Source organism: Oryctolagus cuniculus, chromosome 1 (genome assembly GCF_051225735.1).
Source record: "Oryctolagus cuniculus isolate XC-2025 breed Fujian yellow rabbit chromosome 1, ASM5122573v1, whole genome shotgun sequence".
Classification (NCBI taxonomy): domain Eukaryota; kingdom Metazoa; phylum Chordata; class Mammalia; order Lagomorpha; family Leporidae; genus Oryctolagus; species Oryctolagus cuniculus.
Genome location: NC_142867.1, coordinates 11273968 through 11289436, shown reverse-complemented (window position 1 = coordinate 11289436; position 15469 = coordinate 11273968). Strand labels below are relative to the sequence as shown.

The 15469-nt window shown below is 48.4% G+C and overlaps 1 protein-coding gene across 2 annotated transcripts; it reads left to right on the top strand.

Annotated features, from left to right (window-relative positions):
* The first annotated feature begins 6826 nt into the window (after positions 1-6826).
* On the top strand, positions 6827-15342 carry LOC100328624 (pepsinogen II-4). Of its 2 annotated transcripts, none has more exon segments than NM_001171085.3 (9): positions 6827-6916; positions 7311-7470; positions 9193-9310; positions 9792-9910; positions 10645-10844; positions 13309-13425; positions 13922-14066; positions 14165-14263; positions 15123-15342. In NM_001171085.3, coding segments are annotated over 9 exon segments (1164 nt in total). In that variant the 5' UTR covers positions 6827-6860; the 3' UTR covers positions 15273-15342.
* Positions 15343-15469: the final 127 nt, after the last annotated feature.

The following is a 15469-nucleotide window of genomic DNA, read 5'->3' as shown; positions in this document are numbered from 1 at the left end:
GGAGTCACTATGCCCTAAATTTCCATGCAGGACTTCTGTCCTTAATGAGTTGCATTATAAGAATAAATGGTAAAACTACTACTCAAATAGTACTTTATACTTTAGGTGTCTGTGTGGGTGCAAACAGTTGAAATCTTTACTTAGTATACAGTTCGTCTTCTGTATATAAGTCAATTAAAATGAATATTAATGGAAAATGGAATGGGAGAGGGAGTAGGAGGTGGGATGAGAGTGGGGGTGGGAGAGCAGGAATGGGGGAAAGAAACACTATAACCATAAAAGCTGTATATATGAAATCTATATTCATTAAATAAAAAACTTTTAAAAAACTCTACAACACCCGAAGGAATGAAAAAGTGAATTAACTTTTGCCAATTCTATGGATAAAATAATGGCATCTTATTATTATTTTGATTTGCATTTTCCTAACTAATACAGAGAATCAACACCTATATATGTTTTGCTTTTGAATTTCCTTTTCATGTTTTAGCCCATTTTTCAACTCAGTTATCTTTTTCATCTTATCAGTCTGTAAAACTCTTTTGGATTCATGATGGAAATTGACTCTGTCTATTAAACTTACTACAACTGTATATTAAAATAAACATAATATGTCTGTAAAAAATTCAAGGTGTGGTGATGACACAGTAGGGAAAGCCAGAATGCCCACTTTAAGCATTGGTTCAAGTCCCAGACACTCTGTTTAAAATTCAATTCCCTACAAATTTGATTGATAAAGTAGTGGAGGATGACTTGTGTCCCTGCTACCCACATTGGAAACCAAGGTAGAGTTTCTGCTCCTGGCTCAAGCTGCACCAGCCTGGCTCTTCATCTGTGCTTTTCTGTGTGTCCATCAAGTGCCATAAGCAAGAACTTTGTGTATTTCTGTGTCCTACAGCTGGACTCAAAAGCCTATACACCAGTGGACTGCCCCATCAATTGCCCCTACCCTTTCCACCCTAATAGGTAGTGCTATTCAGTATGCCAGGGTGAGTGAAGCCAGGGTGAGACCAGCTACCCCATCCAAGGCTCCTTTGCTGGCTATGGCCCTCACAGGCCCCTGTGTCCTGTGCCTCTGTGGCTGCAACTATGAGGGCAGGAAGGTGGTGAACAACCAAGTGCTCACCTGGACTTTGTGTGTATAGGGCAGTGATTGTGTCAGGGGCATCAGGATCAGTTTCTTGAGCCCATGGCACAGTCCGGGTTGGGCTCCTAGTGAGAGGAAACTCCTGGGTTGGTGCCCCTTCCCCATGTGCCCTCGATGCTAGGATTTCAACTCTCTCCATTTGCTATGAGCATAAAGTACCTTCAGTGAGAGTAAACCAGTGGATGAAGATCATTCTCACTCTCTGCTACTCCTCTCTGTCTCTCTTTCTGCATTCAAACAAATAATAAGTATTTCAAAAATTAAATGCTAAAGGTTGATGCAGACTGATAATAAATTACTTGGAAAATACATAGCCCTGAGCTAAGACCTTGATGGAAAGCTCTGGGTGATGGTGTTGCAAGGCCTATCAGCTCCATAGCACCTGTCACACTTACGTGCTCCATCTCTGGCTTGCCAGGAATGGTTTTTTCAACCTCATTCTTTTGAATAATCTGATATGTTCATGAAACATTGCTGAACACCTGGGCCCTTGGCATGGGAGGCCTGCATTAGACTCTATGCCCAGTGCACCACAAGACTAGGCCTTGGCACACTGAGTTCCATGCAGGGCTAATGGCAGGGTAAACGTTCTTGTCTTATCTTTGCTGGGCCAGCCTGGTACAGTGAGATTACACAGCTTCTTTGCTACCAGCACTGGATCAGCCCTGGCTTCTGATCAGATGGCCCAGAGTCAGGATTCCCCTCAGTCTCTTAAGAGTTTAGGTAAAGGGGACATGAGGACAGCTTTTCTTGGCACCCCTGAGTTGGCCATCACAAAATGCACAAGTACACTGTAACCCAGGACAGAAACCAGGTGGACAAGAACCTTCCAAGGACAGAACTCTCTGAAATCCAGGGACCAGTCCTGAAGTATCACTACTCGGTTATGAGAACCTTCACTGAAGAACTAACCACTCAACTGCATCAATGGTGATAGAGCCGTGGTGATTTAAAAGGGAAAAACACAGGTATCAAAGTATTCAGAAAAACAGAAAGGGTCAATGAAATTCAAATATTATGTTCAAGAAGGTGTACAGATAAGCCACTGATGATGTCACCTCCCTGTTCTCAGAACGCTCACATGCTCTGGAAATGGCCCCAAGGGGGAAGACTGCAAGGCATCCAGGCGGGCCTTCTAAGACATCTCAGGAGGTTGCCAGCCCTTGGAGATTTCTTAGGAGTACTTAATTGCTGATGACAAATTAACACATATTGTAACACCTCACACTTCTGATCTCACAGCATCTGTGCCCAGGAATCCAGAACCAGAAGATGGGTTCACTCTGTCAGGATCTCACAGGGCTGCAACCATCAGTCAGCCAAGGCTGTGTTCTCACCTGCAGTTTAACTGGAGAAGGATCTACCTCCATGCTCACTGGGTGTGGGGAGAATTCAGTCCCTTGTGGATTGTGAGACCAGCTTCTCTGGCTGTTCCAGGAGGACACCCTCAATGTCTTGATGTGTGGACCTCCCCACAGGGCAGCTTGCTTCCTCAGAGCCATCTGAGAGGAAGGCCATAAAAGAAGTTTTGATCCTACAGGACACAACTCCAGGATGATGTCTCTCATCTGTTTTGCTTTTTTCTATTGTTTAGAAGCAAGCAAGGGTCCTGCCCATGTTCAATGGGAGTGGATTTCACAGATGCATCAATGCACATTGAAAGGATAATTCGGGCAGTGGTAGTCAGCTTCTCACTACTACAAGATATTTTAGCCAAGCCTCTTACGAGGTAGAGATTTATTTAGCTCATGTGTTAAATATTCAAAGTCCTGGTGACACTGGGAGGACTGGGTCTGGTGAGGGGCCCACAGTGGATCGGTGAAGTGAGTGCAGAAGGATAAAAAGGTGACCCAGATTCCAGAGAGAGTGGCCGGGTTGAAACTCAGGCTTACAGTAGCTCTATCCTGAGGGATGATTTCCACAGGCATAACCCAGTGACCAAGGACCTCCTACCATGCCTCAGTCCTAATGGTTCCACCTCCTCCCAATAGCACCACCTTGGGGACCAGCATAGAACACATGGGAGTTAGGGGGTATTCAGCACCCAAGGGTTATCCAAATCATTTCATGGCCATCCTAGAGAAAGTCTGCCCTGCTCCTGGAATTGGTCCCTAAGCATGCCAGCCTCCCTCTGGAAGTCAAAATCTCTCATTGGGAAGACTTGTCTTTCTGATCCAAGAGTGTCCCTCAGTGTGGTCCTCAGCTCCTGAAGGTATGAAGGCAAGAAGGTCCCTCCCTCTCCCCACATCACCCTTTCCTGAGTTCTTTTGTATGCAGTTTAGAACCCTGTGGCTCCCTACACAGACACAGAGTCCATCTTGGAGGCAAATGGACTCCCTGCACAGTTCTCTGCCTTGTATTACCACTATAGCCAGACCCTGTACAAACCATGTCCACATTATTATGGACCCTTATTTGCCTAACAGCCACATGAGGGAGTTTCTCTGACATCCTCTTAGACATTTTGGATATTTTAGGGGTCAAGATCATTTCAGGACTTCCAGTCACAGTGGTATGCTCAGTCAGGGATTCACAACAAGTAGTAAATGCCTTCAGTGGGTAATTCTCCAGTCCCAGTAGATGTTGCTGGGAGGGGGACCCAGGCTATTGTTCCAGGCTCAGGCTAGGATGCACATGGGGCCACCCCACAGAGAAGATGCCCTGTACCCCAATGCTGCTGCCTCTACTCCACACTCGGTGGACTCAAGCAAAGTTCATGACTCCCAGGTAGCACGTTCAAATGAAATCACTAGAAGAGAAGATTCTTGTGCCTACTGTTTTCAACATGAGGTGGAAGAACATTCCCCAGTCAGATCTGACATTCATCCTAGAACACAACAAGGGGAAAGCCGTGCAACTGCTTCACAGGCAGCATGCCCTAGTGGACTCATAGAATTTTACCTTGTGCCATCAACACTCACTTTCCAGTCTGCAGCCTCCAGTAGGACTTCATCACCAGGTTCTGTGTTATAACACTGAGTTTGGGAGGGGAATTGTTCCCCAGCTGGACCTCATATCTCTTCCCATCAGGTCTTCAGCTAGAGGAAACCCAACTTCTTCACCTATAGTCAGTCTGAATATTCTACCTTCTATGTCCTAACCAACATACTTGTGTATGTTCCAGTCCCATAGATTTCTCCACCCTCATTGATAGCTAAGAGACTCTAGCAAATCTGTCCATTGCTGTTTTGATTAATCTGCCTAGTGGCTTTATAAGCCCATGTCAGAGCAGATTTCTCAGTGTAATCTTCTTCATGTTCTAAATTCATTCCTGTATCTCCTACAACATGCGGCACCCTTGATTGGATATGTTTAAAGTTAGGTGAACTGAAAAAGACTTCCTTGGGTCCATCCTGCCTTGCAGTGTTGTTAAAACCATGATAATGGGGAAAGAAGATGCATTTAGAGTAATCCACGTGGAATCAGTTCAGATGATGTCAATAGTGTTGGTGACATCAAAACATTACAATCAGGAGACAATGCAAACTGGGCCCTTTTCCTTCCATCAAACCTCATCAGGGGGCTGACTTTGTCACATCAGTGTCACAGAGCAGCTTCTTCGTAGTCTGTTTGATTTGGTGCCTGCTGGCCTTGACAATCACAAGGAACAAAGGCATGTGGTTCTCTATCTTCATCATGACTGTCAGGGTGAAGGGGAACTTGATGAGGTCATCATGGCCCAGGTCCAGGTCTAGGTTTTTTCCCCATGGTGCAGACTTTCAGGGATGTTTTGGCAGTCTTCACAGTCACAGAGTCTTCGGCAACACACAGGTGTGTAATTCATTGCCATCAGCCTTTTCCCCTTTTTTTGAGCTTCCACAGAGGGCAATAACCGTGTGATGGTGCATTTTGCTTTTGGTCCTGTAAGTTTTCACTCCTTTCCTCATCCAGGCAACCAGCTCTCTAGAGGTTGGTTCCACCCCTAAATTCCAATGGGATTTTGACCTCCAGCAACTGACTGAAGCAGTACTGCTGCCCACACCAGAGATGATCATGTAGCCACGATCCTTCACCATCTGACACTTTCCCCTCCCAAACCCCGAAGCTCTTGAGTCAGGGCCATTCTACTAGGTCCCACTTCACTGACACTGACACTTCACAGGTTAAATGCTGATGTATCCCATCAGAGGACTTGGATTCAAGTCCCAGCTCTACTCCTGACTGCAGCTTTCTGTCTAAGGCCGACCATGGGAGGCAGCACTGATAGCTGAATTAGTTGGGTTCCTTCCACCCATATGGGAGACTGGATTGTATTACCAGCTCTCAGTGACGGTTAGGGTCCAGCTTTGGCTCAGCTCTGGCCATTTCAAGCATTTGTGGAGCGAACCAGTGGATAGGAGTTCTCTCTCTCTCTGCTTCTCAAATAAATAAAATTCTAAAGCCACAAAACTGAAGGACTATCGTCAGTAGACAAGGGCCACACACCCTTACACAGCCACAGACTCGGTTTCTCACACAGCTCACATCTGATGTGTTTCTGACGTGTGTGGACTTTGCCCACTCCCAACAACCAATTCTACAGTAGCTGACATGAGCTGGGTGAATTCTCCTTTATATGTGTCCCTGGACAGAGCATAAAATCACACTAGTAAGGCCAAGTCCACAGTACTATCCTACTTCTGAGGCAGATACAAGGCCGACAGGCTACAAATTGGGATTCCCATGGACTAGTCCTCAGGTTCAGTTAATTGGCTGAGTGTCTTATGGTTTCAGGGAAACAGCCTTTGTGGTTCATTTTAAAGGACAGAAATAGGCAGCCAGATGAGGAGATGTGGCGATTGAGGGCTGGAAGGGCCCTGAAAACATGGACTCCGTCCTCAGGAGCTGTCATCTCACTCCCAGCATGTGAATAACTTCCTGTTTGTGTTTATTGGTTGCTGATAAACTTGTAGGAATGCCAGCATCAACTCTTCTGCCTCCCTTCCAGCTGTGGGTGCAGCAGGACCCCTGTGTGGTGAGGACCTACTATAGGACACTTGCATAGCTGAGAATTTCATTATGGCCAACTGAAGGCAGGGAGACTGGAGTTCCTAAGAACCACCTTGGAGAAGAAATTTCTTATTTCTGTTCCTTGAGGAAGAGGTGATGAGCCAAGAAACAGGAACAGAAACCAAATAACCTGCACATACACAGATCCCCTACTGTCATATCTGCCTGAAGCCATCTACACAGGGAAGTGGGTCCTGCTCCTCAAACCTCTGACTGCCCACCTGCTCGAGGGTGGCAGATACAGAAATGGAATTGATGGCTAAGTTTGGCAGCTGATCTCCAAGAACCCCAGTGATCAGTAGCACTGGGACAAATTGGGATACAATGAGCTCTTGCAACATCAGTTCAATGCTGTATTCTGTGCACTTCTGACCAATTCTGTGAAAACACTCAGCTTGGAAAGTCATGCAAGGTCCCTTCTTATTCTGAAAGTAAAGCCAATACTCAGCATCTTGCAGATCCTTGGCAGGTGTACTCCAACTGATGGATGCTGTGTTTGGTGGAAAGCTACTCAACAGGCAACTTCTCAGAACGTGACTCCAGGCGGGACTGTCTTATCAGGAATTGCTCTGTTTGGGAGTGTGATCCAGGTGGCATTGAGAGACTGATAAGAGCTATTATAGTGGGAATTGGACCATGAGTATATAAGCAGTGGCTCTTGCCTGCTACTGTACACTTCCCACTTGTCCTGCCTTCTCCAGTGTCTTGGGAGCCAGGAGGAACCATGAAGTGGCTGCTGCTGCTCGGCCTGCTGGCGCTCTCTGAGTGCATCGTCCACAAGTGAGTCTGGGGTTGGGCAGTGGTAGGAGTATCTCAAGGGGCAACTTCCCAGCCTCCTGTCTGTCCTGAATCTCCTTCTCTTCTTCCCTGGGATCCAACTTCTTGAGTTTTTCTGGTATCTCTCTCTGCCTTTATGAGGAGGCCACACTGAGGCATGGTTTACAGCCCAGGTCCTGAGTGCAGCCAGGGCTTGGTTTTAGCCCCGCCCCTGGCCAGCAGTCACTTCTCTATGCGCACTATAAGGTAATAGATGGGAGCTTCCCCCCTTCCTTCCTTGCTTTCTGTGGAACCAGGTTCCTCACCTTTCTTGGGTTTCTGTAGCACCCTCTGAGCAGATTCCTTGCCCAGTTGTCCTTCCTCCTGTAACCATGCCTGCACCAATGCTCTGCCCCAGGGTTCCCCTGGTCAGAAAGAAGTCCTTGAGGAAGAACCTGATTGAGAAGGGCTTGCTGCAGGACTACCTGAAGACTCACACCCCCAACCCGGCCACCAAATACTTCCCCAAAGAGACCTTCGCCACGGTGTCCACTGAGAGCCTGGAGAACTACCTGGATGTGAGTCATGGACAGGTGGAAGGGGCAGCCCCAAGGACTGAGCCAGACCATGAACAGGGAGCTTGGGTGACAGCCAGAGACTCCACCTGATCTCAGGGAGACAACAGTAAATAAAGGCATTGTTGGGTGGGGGAGAAAGACGACCTCACTTGGTCTCAGCATCAGATGAGAAGCAAGACTAGGATGTGGGACACCAAGTGAAGGCGTCACTCAGTGAACTAGTGCCTTCAATGGCAGAGTTGACTCCTGGGAGCACTGAAATAAGAAAAGGGGTTTCTAAGAGGTTGAGGGACTCCAGAGAGCAGGAGGGCTCATGGCCACCTTGGGCACAGGAGCCAATTGCATTTGAAGAAAGAGCAGAGTGCATGAAAAGGGTGGTTCCAATAAACTGTGCAGGGCCATGGGTGGGGCAGACCACAGAGAGGCCAGGGTTCAAGAAGACAAGTGGTTTAACTTCCACAGATTGATCTCAGTCAGTGGGGAAGTGCAATCAGATTTTAGTCTCAAGGCCTCTCTTTTTTATTTGGCATGCTTCACACATAGTGACCACCAGTAGACACCATGTGTCCTCTGTGAGTCAAGGGTAGAAATACCCTTACCAGTGGTCAAGGCTTCAGCTCCAAGAGCCACTAGACCTGCTGCGAATGGGGGCTGTAATGCCTCTGTTCCTTTTGATCCTGGGCAAGCCGTTCACATTTTCTGAGCCCCAAGGTGCCGGTCTAGAGAACCAACCCACTCACAGCCATCATTCACTGCAATTGGAGGCTGCAAGTCATTAATAGCATAGAGCTGCTCGGAGTGCTTAGCACAGGGCCCAGCAGGAACTAAATTGAGCTCAGAAACATCAGCTCAATATTCATTTCACAGTACTTCCCAGCACCTGCTAAGTGCCAGAGGCTAGCGCACTCTGAGGTCACAACAGTGAACAAGCCAAGGACCTGAGGCTTTCATACAAGAGAGGAAGACAACAAACCAGCGCTTGAGATGAAGCCAAGTCATGCAGTTGAATGCACAGTATAATGTATTACATGATTATTGCTCAGAAACATGGGGTGTGTGTTTATTTGGATGAAGTGGTGGGGACGGCTTCATGGCAGAGCTGACATTGGAGGAGAGTGCCTCATGATTAAGGAGGAAGCTAAGGGGATGATCCAGAAAAAATTTTCCTACTGAAGAACTGTCACTGCAAAAGCCCTAGCATGGGAAGGAGCTTGTTCTGGTCCGTGAAAGGCACAAAGACCAGGGTAACTAGAGCAGAGCTAGCCAGGGGGAATGTGCAGACATTGAGAACAAAAACACGGGCAACTCCAAGAGATTCCCATTAGTTCTCATGTTTAAGTGACTGTGTGTCTCCCCATCAGCAAGTTAATGAACAAGCCTGTGAGGCCTGACTGGCTGGGTGCCCACAGGGTACGCCTCATCCTCTGGGAAGGTGTGCTCTCCAGGTGGGCAAGACTGACCCGGGCAGGGCACCTGCTGAGAGTACAGCAGATCAGCCTTGGTTCAAACGGGCTTAGCAGAGAGCAGTCAGAGGCAATCAGGGAGCAACTGGAGAAGACTTCAAGGAGGGAATGGAGGCCAGGACTGGGCTTTGAAGGAGGGTGCACTGGATGAGGAGGTCAGAATAGAGGATATGATGGAGAGTTTGACTGAGGAGCTGGCCCCCAGGGAGGATGGATGGGGTGACCAGGTGCTTGAGCTACACTGTCCTGACCCCTGCAGGCTGAGTACTTTGGCACCATCAGCATCGGAACCCCCCCTCAGGACTTCACCGTCATCTTTGACACGGGCTCCTCCAACCTGTGGGTGCCCTCCACTTACTGCTCCAGTCTTGCCTGTGGTGAGTACCTGGGCCTGCCTGGCCTGCCTGGCCTTTGCTGCCCAACACCAGCTGACACTGGGAACCCTGACCACTCAGGGACTTCTCACAGCTCCAACTTCAGCCTGCTGCAGCCATTCAGACATTCACACAAGATGCCTTCTCTGGGCAGTTACTAGGATCAGTGTTTGGGACACGTGCTCTGTGGGATGAAAGGATGAATAGATGTGCTCAGATGGATTTGACAGTACTGGCTGCTGTACTCAGGGTTTGCTGGAGGAATCTCTGAAGGACATGGAGTAGCCTGGGACTGTCCACCATGACATGGTGTTGACAACAAAATCAGGAGAGGACCAGGGTTCTAAAGGACCTGTTGGGGCCAAGGTCACCTTTCTCCTCCAAACCCCAAACGAAGCCAAGAAACACAATGTAAAGAAGACATTACCTGCCCACTTGCTTGCTTGTCCTTTGGAGGTTAATGATGTGGCTTCTTGCTTTGCAGCCCTCCACAAGCGGTTCAACCCTGAGGACTCCTCCACCTACCAGGGCACCAGCGAGACTCTCTCTATCACCTATGGCACTGGCAGCATGACTGGTATCCTGGGATACGACACTGTGAAAGTGAGCACCTGTGGTTCTGCCCCCTAACACTGCCCAGTCCTAGGGAGAGCTTCCAGGGGCTTTGGGGACCAGGGAGTACCTGCAGTCCCTCCTTATCACATGCCCAGTCCTAGGGCTAGCTTCCAGGACATGGAGAACCACAGTGAATCCCCCAGAGGAAATTCATTTCAGCAGGATGGGTTAAGAGATCACACAGGCTAACTAAGTGGTACAGGGAGTGCCATGGCAAAGCTGTCGCCCACTGTGAGGGCTGAACCTTATGTGCATAAAGGGAGTGGTACCTGGAGATCTCTGCGAATCTCAGCGCTGAATGTCATGGAGGGAACAGGGATGGTGACAGAAAGGCTAAAATGCCTATTATCTTCTCCTCTTCCACCACCTCTCACTGGTCACTTGAGATCCGCAAACCCCACAGGGTAGACAGTGGTCATGGGCCCTAATTTGCTAGGGTCTGCTTTGCATCTGCTCATCTAATGATGAGCAAATTCTCAGTCACCATTCGTCTTGTAGCAGAATCTCACAGCAATCACACACTGAGGCTATCTGGACATCAGTTCCCAGGACCCGTCCAGTGGGGAGCCTCAGGCGTTCCAGGGCCAAGTTCCTCTCCCTGCTTTCCATCCTGATGCCCTGAACGCTGAGTCTTCCAAGAAATGAAGCAGGATGCCTATGGGTCCAGCAGAGCTCCATGGACAGCTCTCGCAGTGGACATCTTCTCTGTCCCCCTTATACAGGTCGGAAGCATTGAAGACACCAACCAGATCTTTGGCCTGAGCAAGACAGAGCCCGGCCTCACCTTCTTGTTTGCTCCCTTCGATGGCATCCTGGGTCTGGCCTACCCCAGCATTTCCTCCTCTGATGCCACGCCCGTCTTTGACAACATGTGGAACGAGGGCCTGGTGTCCCAGGACCTCTTCTCCGTCTACCTGAGCTCGTAGGTTGGCTATCTGGGGCTTCTCCCACATGGACCAATTTCAATGGCCCAGCAAGGAACTTGTCCAGGGCTGAGTGGGCTGGAGAGGATCTTAGATGAATAAGATCTTTCAAAGTCAACCCCAAAGTCTGGAGAAAGTTGGCTTTATGCAGAAATTTTGTGCCCACATGTGTTCTCGCTCTCGCTCTCTGTCTCTCACTCTTGCTCTTGTTCTCATTCTCTCTTTCTCAAACCGTCTTCATTCATTGTCATTTACCAGCATATATCCTGTCCCTGGACTTACTCAACTCTAGCATCATAGTCAGGTGCTCTCTGGTATTGGTTCCCTCATCATTGGTCTTCAAAAGACGTGAGGTAGAGCCAGTCCACCTAACACAGGGCTCAAGATTCACAGAAAATATATCAAGACTTGATTGCAACTTAGGATTTCAAAAATTATGGAAAATGAAACTCAAAGATGCATTTAGGGAGTGGGTGTTAGTTCCAGTGGTTACGTCACTGCTTTGGGGAACATTATATCGAGTACCTGGTGTGAGTCCAGAGTCCATTGCTTGGGCTTCAGTTTCCTCGTACTGCCCACCTGGGTAGCAGTATGTGGTGACTCAAGGGCTCAGGTCTCTGCCTCCAACCTGGAAGACTCAGATTGAGCCCTGATGCTTTGATTTCCACCTGAGCGAATGTGTGCAGCTGGGGACACTGGGGACTGAAGGAGTGGATGATCCTTGTCAAGTCTCTCCCTAACAGTCTGACATTCAAACCAAAAAAGTTAACTTTGGTACAACTTTGGTCCCACCAGTGCCATTTCCAACATCCAGAGCTACATCGGAGCTTCCAAGAACTTATTGGGCGAGGCAAGTCAAGTCTAAAATATTCTTCTCTAGATCAAGTGGTAGGAATGCCATGCAACAGAACTGCATAGTGTTTTTATAACACCAATTTTCTTGAATATTATGCAGACCCCTTGCATGAACAGATTCTAAATTCCTTTGCACTGATATACAGTATTTTATATTATTTTTTCCAGGAGTTTTAATTTTAATTTTATTTATTTACTTGAGAGGTAGTTATGGACCGACAGAGGAAGAGACAGAAAGAAAGATGTTCCATTCCCTGTTTCACTCCCAGGTGGCCACAACAGCCGGAGTTGGGATGATCCAATGCCAGGAGTCAGGAGATTCTTCCAGGTCTCCCACATGGATGCAGTGCAGGGACCCCAAAACTCAGGCCATCCTTTACTGCTTTCCGATGATATAAGCAGAGAGCTGGTTTGGAAGAGGAGCAGTTGGGACATGTACTGGCCACCATATGGGATGCTGGCACCTCAAGCAGGGGCTTAGCCTACTACACCACAGAGCTGCCCCTTGAGAACTTTTTGATGTACTCTTGTATATCTTGAACAATGAAATTATAAAGTAATGCAGTAAATTTCTTTTTAATTATCAAAATGTAGGTCAAAGAACGAACAAAGGATAGACCAGGTAGGTTTTGGCTGAGTAGACTTTTACGCAGGTTCAAGGCTGTCAACAACTTTCTCTACCACTCACAGTTTCCTCTTGACACTGTTGGTCACCATTCATGTTTTCCCTCAGGTAGTAACTAATCTGCTACATGCTGACTGCACGCTCACGTGTTTACAGCAAAGCTCGGTGGGTTAAAGTCAGTGGGATTGTGTTTCATAAATGGCCAGTCGTTGACTAATTTCATATTACCTCTATATTTGCATCCTGATCTACTCTGAAATGGTGGACATTTAGAAAATTAATTTTGTGGGAACAAAGCCTCCAATATGAGGGCTCTTTTATTCTTTGTGGGTCTAGGACACTCGGTATTCAAGTTTCTCTTAAATACCACCTGTTTCCGTGAGAGCTAAATTATTTCTTGTGGGTCAGTGAATATCCCATTAGACAAAGGCTGCTCCAGCTCAGCAGAATGGACATTTTGGTTCAGAGCATTGTCCAGGCTGACCTATGCTCTGTTTACAGTGTGTGGCAGATCCCTGACCCTGACCATGACCCCTTACAGTATCCCCTCTACTCCCACACAACCATGACAATAAGAAATTTGTCCAGACATTTGAAACATCAGCCCTGGGTGTGCACAGGGTACTGTCCTGTATTCATTTCTGTGGTGGTCCCCATGGGAAGTATAATGGGTATCTAGGTTCAAACTACACATTTGGGAACCACAATTTCTAGGCTCTACTTTTGGTTGCTGTACCCCTCTGTGTGAACCTGTGCAAGGGTCCTTATGTCTTTGACCCTCAGAGTCTTTGTAAAGTGCAAATAATAATACTGACCATGGTGTGGACTTGGTACAACACGAAAGGAACTCATGTCTGTGACACATTCAGCACAGCTCCTGGCACTGATGAGTACACCATCAAGGGTAGCTCCTAGGCTGTACATAAGAGCTATGCAAACCATGAATGAGTGAATTCCTGTCTGTCTCCCTCTACTTTCCACAGTGATGATGAGAAAGGCAGCCTGGTGATGTTTGGTGGCATCGATTCTTCTTACTACACTGGAAGTCTGAACTGGGTGCCTGTTTCTTATGAGGGCTACTGGCAGATCACCATGGACAGGTGAGACCTCACTGCTGGATGACATCCGGTCCTGGGCCTGGTCCCATTCTTTTTAGGTGAGGCCCTGTCTGGATTTGCTTGGAATACCCAGCACAGAAGGAAGCTGGAAATTGGCCAAGCCAGAGAGAGCCCAGGAAAGTCACCTCTGGGAGGAGTCGAAAGGGAGGGCTGACCGGATGCCCCGTTCTCCTACAAGGATCACACAGCCATTCTGTTTTGTTCCAGGAGGCAGGCCCACCTCCCAGCACCCATGGGGAGGCTTAGCAAACCCATATGTCCATACATCTCAGCATTTAGGGAACCTGGGAAGCATCAAACAACATCACTCTCTAGGATGAATGTCAGTGCGGACTAGGATTAGGAACAAATGACATACCTGTCCTGGCCCTGTTCTAGTCTGACTTCCCAACTGCTTTGTCCTCTGAGGAGTGACAATCCGGGTCACAGGTGTAACTCCTGGGGACTCAGGGGACGCTTCTTTGCATCTCTCCTTCAGCGTCTCCATCAATGGAGAGACCATCGCTTGTGCTGATAGCTGCCAGGCCATCGTGGACACCGGCACCTCTCTGCTGACTGGCCCCACCAGTGCCATTTCCAACATCCAGAGCTACATCGGAGCTTCCAAGAACTTATTGGGCGAGGCAAGTCAAGTCTAAAATGTTCTTCTCTAGATCAAGTGGTAGGAGTGCCATGCAGCAGAAGGAACCCCTGGTAACCCTCCCACCCTCCCACCTTTCAGAATGTCATCAGCTGCTCTGCCATAGACTCCCTGCCTGACATTGTCTTCACCATCAACGGAATCCAGTACCCTCTGCCTGCCAGTGCCTACATCCTGAAGGTAAGGTGGCCCTGGGCCAGCCCCAGGAGTGGCCTACCCCCAGGTGGACACACACTGCCATTCTGTTGAGAGAAGGCACACTTCTCCCAATTGAAGCCAAGAGGCAGAGTAATACCCGCAAAACATGGTCTGCAGTGTATGCACAAGCAATACATGAATAATTTTGGTAAAACCTCTTAGGGAAACATAAGGCACAAGAGGATGGCATGAAAAAAGACTATGGCCACCTACAAAACTGTGTATGAGCCCCGAGTCTCAATGTCTTGTCCATTATTTCTGAGAAGTTGCAGCATCGCTCATCCTTCATTTCCTCTTCTAAAACTAGCGATGACAGCTCCATCCACTCTCACAGTGTGGTTAGGGCAATTGCAGTAACTGCATGAGAGTGACCACATTTTAATCCTACGAGACACAGTAATTCTCCTTGCCATCCACTCTCCTGTGACATGCAAAGCCAGTCTTCCCAGTGAACTGCCTCGCCTGAGTGAGAAGGACTCACCAGCAGGCCTCTCCCCAGGTTGATTCTGGCCAGGAGGAGAATACTGAGAAGCAGCCGCATCATCAGTGTTCCCAGACAACCTTAGCAGAAGCTGACTTCCCCTAAACTCCTTTGCTAAGGTCAGGGGTTTGTGTCTTCCAAAGGCACCAGATAACACCCAGAATCCCTGTGCACCAGCAGTGCAGTAAGCAGCTGCTGCTACACCCCAGGTCTGCAACAACCACAGCCCGGGACACAGAGCCAGGAGGCCCTCCTCTGCCTCAGCCTTGCAGTCAGACCAGGGAGGCCGTGATGTTGAATACCTAGCCCCTGTCACCCTGACCCTCCCTCTTGACTGCTGTGCTGCCCTCTGTTCTGCAGGAAGATGACGACTGCACCAGTGGCTTGGAAGGCATGAACGTCGACACCTACACCGGCGAGCTCTGGATCCTGGGTGACGTCTTCATCCGCCAGTACTTCACCGTCTTCGACCGGGCCAACAATCAGCTGGGCCTGGCTGCCGCAGTCTAAGCCTCCAGCTTTGAAGCCACATCCAGAGATATCTGGCCCCAGCCCTGAACCCCTTAGATGGACAGAATTCTCCTGACTGCCCTTCCTGAAACACAGTCACCTTCAATAGTAGTAGATGCTGACCCTGTTCCCACCCATTCCCATAAAGTAGAATAAAAACAGCTCGTGAAAATGTGGGTGTGACTCCTCCTCATTAG